The 9,958-nt window shown below is 49.1% G+C and overlaps 1 protein-coding gene across 2 annotated transcripts; it reads left to right on the top strand.

Moving 5' to 3' along the window:
- The first annotated feature begins 2,827 nt into the window (after nucleotides 1-2,827).
- On the top strand, nucleotides 2,828-9,745 carry LOC125551365 (armadillo repeat-containing protein 8). 2 transcript variants are annotated; one of them, XR_007302474.1, is made up of 8 exons: nucleotides 2,828-3,380; nucleotides 5,518-6,237; nucleotides 6,445-6,540; nucleotides 6,616-6,699; nucleotides 7,939-8,173; nucleotides 8,250-8,410; nucleotides 8,636-8,931; nucleotides 9,319-9,745. XR_007302474.1 is itself a non-coding variant. In XM_048714569.1 (8 exons), the coding sequence occupies exons 1-8, from the start codon at nucleotides 2,937-2,939 to the stop codon at nucleotides 9,376-9,378; spliced, it is 2,082 nt and encodes a 693-aa protein (XP_048570526.1). In that variant the 5' UTR covers nucleotides 2,829-2,936; the 3' UTR covers nucleotides 9,379-9,745. The 2 variants fall into 2 exon arrangements, 1 of the variants encoding a protein (XP_048570526.1); XM_048714569.1 differs by having other exon boundaries at nucleotides 2,829-3,380; nucleotides 8,650-8,931.
- Nucleotides 9,746-9,958: the final 213 nt, after the last annotated feature.

Genomic DNA, 9,958 nt, shown 5'->3' with positions numbered 1-9,958 from the left:
TTAGTCGGATTGCCATGCACCACCAACATCCCTTCATGCACGTCCGGTTCTTCCACCACCACCTCGCACGTGGTCACATTATCCACCTGTGGCTCCTGCATTCCCGGTTTCCTTGTGCCCATTCTCCCCATTGGACATCCGCTTGCAATGATTGTATTTGCCAGCTCCGGGATTGGCGCCCATCCATTTGCTGGGTGCACTGTTGGCATCTCCCTCGGGCCCAGGGCCTCATGCATGCACTGGCGTGTTAGGGCTTGCACGTCTGGATAGTCACTTCCTGGCACAGAAGGAACCGCGTGCTCAATCATCTGCGCCTGTCCCTCCAAAATCAGCTCCTGCGTCTGGACCGCATCATGTGTGTGTGGCCTGGTCCACCACCTCATTGCCAGATGTCAAGACCGGCCCCATCGCTGTCTCCAAAGCCGCGCCCGCGACTAGATTCCCTGCCTGTTCCACCAGCAAAGCCGCTCTCTCTACCTCGGGCCCCGCCAGTTCACCCACCACCATATCTGCCTCGGGATTGGGGGCGTGAGTGGCCCGGTCTAGCGGTGCTTCCAGATTGGTCCTCCTGTCCGCTTCGGCTTGGTCGCTGGTCATGCTGCCCACCAACTCGCCTCGGGATCCTGCGGCAATCTTTCCAGTTGTCTCCTCTACTGGTCTCGCCGCTTCCACCGCCGGAACCAACCCGTTTGAATTCCTGGTCGCACCAACGACTGTCCTTTGGTGGGACCCCACTGATCCCAACGTACCCGAAGAATCCGCATGCGTCATGGGGGGCAGGCGCCAAGCCGATGGCCCCACCCGTCCTTCCAGCGCCTGACGGTACGATCTTCCCGCTCCGCCGCTGGTTCCACCGGCCGGCCCTGAGCTTCTCCGGCCAGCCCCACGGCTATCACACACACCCCTCGTCCATGGCTGCACTACCCAATCACCACCAGCGGCAGACCCTCCAGAACTGCCCGGCAAGCCGCTTTGCCTACTGCCATCATCAGAGTTCGAGTCCCTGCGCCACAGCTCCGGCGCATTGAAATCCCGCATCCTGCCAATGTGGATAAGGCTGGATACTCCAGCAGCTGCCTGAAGGACTGACGACGCGCGGCCGGGTCGAACTGCGCCGGCTCAGGCTCTGGCACCCAAAGGCGCCGAAACACCGAAACCTCCTCCGGATCCACACACCAAGCGCGGAGCTTGAACAAGGATAAGTCTTCACGACTCTCTGTCTCCAGCGCAAGGCTGTCAATCAAGCACGCATTCCCCAGTAACTCCGCCGCCGTGTCCCTCGTCCACGCATGCGACGGCACCCCTTCGATCAAGACATCCACTTGTACACGCATGATCTTCGACTTAGCTTGAGCTTGACGCAGCCAGGGCTTGATGTGAAGCTGTACTCCGCGAAGCTGGACTGCCGGACCTGCCAGAGCTTTGTTCCTTATCTCATGAGATGCAAACACAACCAAGAAATTCTCTGGGAAGTACTTGTGGACGGAAAATCGATGCCGCGGAATGTCCAGACAGGCCGAAATCGCTTCTGCCGCCTCCTCGCATGACACCCAGGGCCTGGATCCGCCCACATAAGCCACCACGGCAAGCTGCAGCCGCCGCTCCAGGTCGTCCATCCCCGGCGACCGCTGCAGAATGCAAACCTCCGGCGAGGCCGGCAACCCCGCATCAGGAGCCGGTACCATGGAAAGGTGGTTGGGCGCAACTGGCGAGAGCAGCACCTGAGGTGCGCCCTGCCTAGGCTCCTGCAACCTCCTCACCATGCCCGCATCCATCTGCGGCAAGCGCCTGGCCCGAGACACCTTCTCGATCACCGCCCTCCGGAGTTCATCCTCCGAGATGGGGCTGCGCGGCATCGAGCAGTGGGAGGAGACGTGCCCCGACAGCCCGCACCTGATGCAGAGTGGTTCGTTCTTGCAATCTTGTCTCCGATGCCCCTCCTCGAAACAGCGAAAACAGAGCCCGTAAAGATCTGGAGGAATCAGCCTCCGCTCCGAAGAAGAAGGGGACTGGTGCCGCCCCTGCGCACCAGCCTCCTGCTGGCGCCGGAACGCACGCCTGCGCCGCCACATGGCCTTGCGGGACGGCCCCGGCCTGTGCCAGCCCGCCTCCTGTGCCGGAGCCGCGACCTCCGCCCTGGCCGCGCCGCTCGAGAGGGAGCGAGCCGAGCCCGGAGAGCCGGAGAGCCCCAGGCCCGAGACCACCGGACGCTCCCCGCGAAACACCGACGAGACGGAAGGCGGGCTGCGCGAACCAGATGCCATGAGGGAGGGGACGCCTGCACCGGAGCGGCAACCGGCGAGGTGAGGTGTACGCCGGAGCCGGAGCGGCTACCGGCGGGAAGAGGTGGACGCCGGGGCCGGAGTGGCCTCCTACGGGGGCAGAGAGACGAGGGTGGGAGCGGGGGCTAGCCTGATGCTTGAAGGTGGAGCTTAATAATTCAGCGCTGAAAACCACACCTAAAATACATTTGCTTTTTCTATGAGGATAGTTCCATTTTATTTGCTAGAGGTTTTCTGCAACAACCATACAACATGAATGAAAAGTCACAAACGTCAACACATCAGGACCAATCAAGGTCCCAATCGAATCGCCTCCGGAGAAAAATTCCGCCAAAAAAGTAAAAATATATAGTTAAATAAATAAGATCAAACTCCCCTAATCATTTCACCATGTGTCTCACATCACATACACACACGGGCTCAGAGTAGTTATCAGCTAGGAAGATAAATATTTCCACGTGTGGCGAGCCCATTGGATAGGAGGTCCCGACCTACCCATTATTCTCTCGCCCCGTCCTTTCTCTATAAAATACGAGTATACTACTACTACCAGCCAAACACAAAATAAACTCGTAAAATAAAAATAAAAAGGGAGCCCGGAGCGGCAACAAGCCAATATACACAACGCCTCTCGCCGACCTCCCCCACCCCCAGATGCCGGCCACGGCGAGCGGCGGCGCGCGGGCGGAGGAGGCAGCATCGGCGCTTTCGCTGTCTTCCTCCGCACCTTTCTGCATGGGGACGCGGCCGGAGGAGCTCGCGGCCAGGCTGGTGGCCGGGGGCCCCGGCGGCGTCGGCGGGCCAGGAGGAGGATGCGGAGAGGGAGGGGAGGGGGAGCACGAGCGGGTGCTCGCGCTGCGCGAGATCAAGAACCAGATCATTGGGAACCGGACCAAGAAGCTCCTCTACCTCCGCCTGGGCGCCGTGCCGGCGGTCGTCGCGGCGCTGGCCGAGCCCGGCGCGTCTCCGGCCGCGCTCGTCCAGGCGGCGGCCGCGGCGGGGAGCTTCGCTTGCGGCGTGGACGATGGCGCGCGGGCCGTGCTTGCTGCTGGCGCCGTGGGGCACCTTACGCGGCTCCTCGCCCACCCCGACGACAAGGTCTGCTTCCTTCACTTACTTGTTTCCTTCATTTCGTGTATGCCTGCTGGGTTTGGCGGCTCCAAAACTCTATCGGGTTGATTTTTTCTCTCTCGTGGATTTGTTGCTCAATTGGGAAAACATCTGTTGCGTGGAGAAGACCTGGTGGGAGGAAACGACGGCAACCCAGCAACTGCTTGCTGATTGATATCATTGCACCAATTTGGGGCTTGCTAGCAATTGTGCTTGTCCCTGAGCTGTAGATGAAAAAGAGACAGTGCTAACTTAATCAATGTTTTCCGTGGGAATTAGTCTGTACATTGGTGAATGGTATCTCTAGTTAGGATGGAAAAACAATTAGAGGCTCGTGGTGAAGAGTGCCTGGTAACTGTGCCGAGAAGATATTTGCAATCGATGTTTGCAACAAGTGTTCGAGCCGAGTAAGCACTTGGAAATAAATCATGGTTGGCTTGTGAAATTGCCAAAAGGAGAACTTTGTAGTAGGGAATCACTATTGAAGGTTTATGCTTAGAATGGGGAGAATTATCTGAGCCAAAGTATTGCAGAATATGTTAGTTTAGTTAAGGCGAGAGAAACTGGTGGTAGTTGTCATCTCTTTTTCTTTTGTCCTTTTTCTTTATCATTTTTTGGTTGAAATAGTGAAGATATTGCTCATTCATTTGTGGAGAGTTTGGTATTGGGTCAATGGTTAGGTGTGCTGGTGGGCATAAATGTGCTGGAAAGTTGTCTTTTATGTTTGGGTTCGTGATTAATTTGTCTGAACCAATAAACTTGATTGGCTGCCCTGGTTTGAGCATGAATAATTGGTGATGGTAAAACCGTAGCTCATGTTATATGCTTGAGCTAAGAATTTGGCGGTAGGAGGTGATTTCTTGGTGGTTTCTCCATGTACTGGTTTGCATCGGAGATCCTATTGGTCTGTTGCAATGTGAGGATTTCTAGTTCTGCGGGGTATTATGCGGAGGTTTATACCTGACAGTTGGAGGCACCTTAGGGTAAAAAGTATGACATTAAATAAGACCATGATTGCATTCAAACTCGCGATATCTTCTGTAATACTGAATGGTCCTAATCAGATTAGCCTCTTTCCGATGCATCAGACTTATATTTTCCCTCCATGTGGAATGGGTAGAAATCCGAGCCTAATTGTTCACATGATCCATGAACGTACAGAGGGTGAATGATTCTAGAGGAGTTACTGCACATGCAACCCTTTTTTATAGTCTTGCCTAGTTTACCTTTTGTGCCAGGTACAACGTGACTATTAAAGCGGGGAACAGGCCATGGTGAATGAGATGACAAAAGAAAAGCGGAACAAATGACTACTTTTGTAGCTCTCTATTGTCACATCTCAATGTCCTTTCCTAACCACTCTGTCGGGCGTTAATCATTTCAGGACTCATTATGACATGCCTATTAATCTTCCTTTCCCACCTCAGACTACCTAGGAAGAACTAGATATCTTCTCTGTACAGAAGAAATATGCACCGAAATTGGAGCTGAAGAGGATACAGACCTATGTGATGAGGGTTATACAATCGCAACTCCACACATGCCCATTTATCTCATAATTGTTTGTGCTGTGTTGCCCCTTTTCTAGTCCAGTATACAGGAAACTAGTTTTTTCTTCTGATGTTCATAATATGAAAATGTCTCCTCTGCATATTCAGGACATAAATATTGTGTTAGGCTACAATATCCAGTCCACCTAATAATATTAGTTGCTACTCTTGAGTGTTTATTGACTAGCTTGATCCTGAGCTTTTCATTTTGACGTTCTCTTTTGGAAATACAGATATGTTATGATGTCAGGAAACATCCGCATTAGCATATCCCCCATATGTTTAATTATGGTATACTTGTGGTCTCATCTCTCCAACGTTGTTGAAATTATAATGCTCTGTACTCACTAAACTGCATCTTAAAAATCTTGTATTTGTATTCATGTACTTTACTGATGCATGGATGCATAAGAGTTCAGTCCAAGCTCCTGTTTGTTCGTTGGATTCAGGTTATGCAGTGTGAATAGGCACTGTATGTGTTGTGCTGGTTGTTTCATCCTATATTGAATAGTTGTAACCACTGACAATGGTGGTTAATCATTTGGCCTGTTCTAAAGTTTCCACCTTGCTTACAGGTTGTCGATGCATGTGCACGTGCTCTCAGAATGATATATCAATCAAAACAAGCTCCAATGTTTGATGTCAATAATGAGAAAAATATGGACTTTCTTCTTTCCCTTTTGGACAGCGAGAACGAAAATGTTACTGAGCTGGCTGCTAATATTATATCATACTCTTGCAATAGCAATACAGAACAATTAGCACTATGTGGTGCTGGAGTTCCACAGAAACTTGTTAGTCTTTTTGGAGGTTCTATGAATCTACGGGATGCTTGCTTAGAATCTATGACTGCAATCATAAGAAATAACTGGGAAGTTGCTTCAAGGTTTGCATCAATGGATCACGGAAAAGCTTTCCGTTCAATAGTTGCGTTAATACACGATCGGAGCCCGCGCACAAGGCTACTTGCTTGTCTGTGCTTGATTGCACTTGGTCATGCTTCTCCCTGTCATTTTCTGGACAGACAAATTAAAACGAAGTTGATTCTGGTCTTACTTGAGCTCATTGAAGAACCTGGTCATGTGGGAGATGAGGCTCCCTTGGCACTAACTACGCTTATAAAGGACAGTGTGGAACTGCAGAAACAAGCCTTTTCAACAAATGCAGTTGCGAAGCTTAGCAACCATTTGTTAGCAAATACATTGCAGACAAGGCGGGCAGTGACCATATTGCTTGCTTTAGCTGAACTTTGCTCAAAACAAGAAGAGTCAAGATCTCAACTTTTGTCAGGCCAGGTATGTGAAGCTTCTGCAAGATAGTACTTCTGATTAATGCGTTGTTACGTGTTGAGTTCTTAACTGAGGTTCTGTAGAGTCCTGTTATTAGTGCAAATTCATGATAAGACAATACACTGATTCTTGATATTTGACCTCAAGAAAGTGGATGAATATGACGACCCATTGACCCAATATTTATATCTAATAATATAATTCGCTTAACAGGTATCAACATTGATACTTGATGCGTTGAAGCACGATTGTGCGGATATTCGTGTTGCAGCATGTTCATGCCTGAAGAATATTTCTAGGTCATCGAAGGTAAGGATCATGCTTCTTTACATCTCAACCTTTTGTGTTCACCCAAACGACTCAATTAATGTGGTTAATTTGCAGGTGCTTAGTGCAGGCCGCTTATCCTGTGATACAGTTATTGCCCCCTTAGTCCAGCTTTTGTACGACTCATCTACTTCAGTTCAGGTAATGTGAATCAGGCAGTCTTCACTGGAATTATCCCAAACTGGATTTTTACTTGGTTGCATTTCAAATCTTCCTTGATTCTTCCAGAGGGCTGGTCGCTTGAGTGTGTGGGTTTTATCAAAGATGATTGATATGTAATGCTTGGGGTGTTAACTTACCTATTTGTATGAAAATCTTGCCCTCTTTGATATTGTTGATGATCTTTTACTGTATTTGCACTCATCAAAGTACCCTAAGGCTTTGTTTGGTCTCACGGGCAGCACACCCAGGGGAGCAAACCCCCATCGGGGGAGTTTACCTGTCAGCTGGGATCCCCTCCCATGGAAGCGGGAGATTGCCCTGACCATTTGGTAGCAGGCAGGGAGTAATGATTCCTGCCCGTGATTCACACAGCAGAAAATTTCACCATGCATGAATCTGCGGCAGTGGGCGCGGAGATGGGAAGGCATCATCATCCGGAAGCAAAACACTGAGGAAGGGCTTTGGTTGAAGGAGAAGGAGGATGACGGCCTGGTGTCGCCGTCGCGTCGTCGTCGGAGGTGGGAGCAGCTTGTTGGCCGAGGGGAGCTCAGGGAAAGGAGGACGACCGCCAAGTTGTTGCTCTCGCTGGAGGGGTGGCCTGGCGGAGCGTGTAGGCGGATCGGTTGGTACAGGAGGGTTGGGGCGGCGCTCCTGGCGGCTGGACGGAGAAAATTGGGAATGTTCATCCAACGCTGCCGCCTCTCAGTTGCGAGAGCGAGCTAGATGAGGATTTCGTCCCCGACCTCTCGAGGCGTGGAAGTCCCACCCGGGGAAGGGTCGAGGAAAGGGCGGGGGTCCTTCCCCTTTGCACGCGACCAAATTGCGCGGTAGGCTCCCCCGGGTTGATTCAGCCCGTGGATTTCCTATCCAGGGAAAGTAGGGGGATCCCCCCGGGATCCCTGGCAACCAAATTAGCCCTAAGGAAGAAATACTAGTAATGGTTATGCTGTAAAACTACACAGCATGTAAGTAGTCAATTTTATAACAACAATTGTAACTCCTGCGGGTTAACTTAGGAGGTATACCTTTGGTATTTTGTAATTTGTAATGCCCTAGCACTTCCTGGCTGCATTGATGGAGCAATGGTTTGATCATTGGAGCCAACACTATATTGGTGTCAATTAGCTATGTTGTGACTGAAAAGGTTCTTAGGACATCAGGAGTTGATGCTTGATAAGAGTGTCTACTTGTCTCACCTGTGTACTATCTTTGTCACAGATTGCTGCCCTGGGTGCTATTTGCAACATTGCAGTGAATTTAACACCCAGGAAATCGGTTCTTCTTCATTCTGGGGTCGTCTCCCAACTTGTTCATTTATCCAAGTCGATGGATCCAACATTGAGACTAAAATCTGTGTTGGCTCTGAGGAATATTATGTTCCTTATGAATCCCAAGGATAAAGACCTCATTCTGAAGGAGCTAACTGTATCTACTCTCTCAAGCCTCATATGCGGTATGTGTAGATGCCCAGATATGATACCTGGCAACTGCTAAATTAGTTTCACTGCTAATTGCAACATGTTCTGCAGATTCTGAACATTCTGTTCAGGAACAGACCTTAGCGCTGGTACAGAATCTTCTTGATGGATATGTGGATTCTGTTAACTACGTCACTGGTGAAGATGGCATGGTTATAAATGCAATCTCAAGACAACTGAACAGCGCGTCTGCCACAGGAGTTTGCATCCAGGTCAGTTTCCCTTGAACTGCAGTATAGTTGGTTACTTTATCTGCATTTGCTATATTTATTTTACCACATGCATGAATGTAGTTTTGTAGGGAAAAAAGAACATCTTTCTGACAGAATTGCATAATTTTGTATTGCATTTTGCTTTTTAAATGTGTGCTTCTATGGGACATTATTTCATAAAGGAAAGCAAATATCATATTGTACGATGAATTATCGATCTTTCAGTTTCTTCTCTTCAGGGTATGTTGGTGCTTGCAAATATGGCAGCTGGGAATGAATTAAACAAGGAAGCTGTAATGGATGTTACTGTTCCTCACCGGGCAGATCGCATCAAACCATCTTTTGTGGTCAACTTTCTGCAGAGCAAGGATAAACAATTGAGAGTTGCAACCTTGTGGTGCATTCTGAACTTAATTTACCCAAACAGTGATTCTTCATCTACTCGAGTAGCCCGACTCCAAAATGCTGGTGTAATCTCACAAGTAAAAAACATGATAAATGACCCCTGCTTGGATTGCAAGGTACTGCTTTCCCTTCTTAATCTTGGTATAATGCATATTCTTATTTTTTAGCGAGTGTCACGACCACTTTTAGTAGCTATCTAGCTGTTAGTTCTATTCATGTTTGCGACTGCTGACTCGGTTGGGAGCCTTATCCTTAGCTCATTGTTGTCTACTACTAGGATGCATATTATATTTTTGATGACAAAATGCTTTGTCGAAAGCTACTCCTGCAATCTTAGCTGAGCGGATTTAGCTATAAGAATCATAAAAGAACCAACAAAATGCCAAAAAAGAACCCGCTACACACACGGTTGGTAGATGGTAAATATCTGTGGACATCTGAAGCTAACCCCAGAACATTGTTTAGCGTTCATCTAACACCTCAAGATGCTCTTTGTTGTGCAGCTTAGAGTACGTATGGTGCTTGAACACTGCTTAGACAATGCCACTGCCGGTTTCATGTGATGGGTTGGCAAGCCATTGAAGTTTACGGACCACCATACACCATACAGCAATTGGGCAAAGGAAAGCTGGGCGTGCTTGGCACCGAGATGCACCCCATAAGCGCGAAGTCCTTACTGGTCTCTCCCTGTATTGAGCCTATCACAGTAATTTTTTCTCACGAGAACCCGATGGCACATGCCACCTAGAGAACCTGAGCTGCTTGCTTGCGACCTGAAGGCCATAGGCACCAGGTCCAGAGAATCCCATTTTGTAGTGCCACAAGAACCTTTGGGTTGTGTTGTGACGAAGAGTGTATAATCGATCCACTGCTGTTGCTGTTGTAAAATGCAGTTATCTCTTACAATGATCGGTCTGTTTTATTGCCTGATGTGGTCCTGTCTTTTCCAATTGAGTGATGTCTTGTTGCTTGATTTACCTGCTCCCTCAACTTGGTATGCGGCAGCTAAATTATACACGCTGGCAGCGACGTAGCATCCAATCTTGTATTCATTGAGCATTGTACGGGCCATTTAAATCAAGGTGGCTTCCTTTCTCTTTACAACTCTATTTGTAGGTGGTAGATAATTCATTGTTGATTCCT

This window comes from Triticum urartu, chromosome 4, assembly GCF_003073215.2.
Source record: "Triticum urartu cultivar G1812 chromosome 4, Tu2.1, whole genome shotgun sequence".
Lineage (NCBI taxonomy): Eukaryota > Viridiplantae > Streptophyta > Magnoliopsida > Poales > Poaceae > Triticum > Triticum urartu.
Note: the sequence above shows the minus strand (reverse complement) of the source record. Positions and strands in the feature narration are given on the sequence as shown.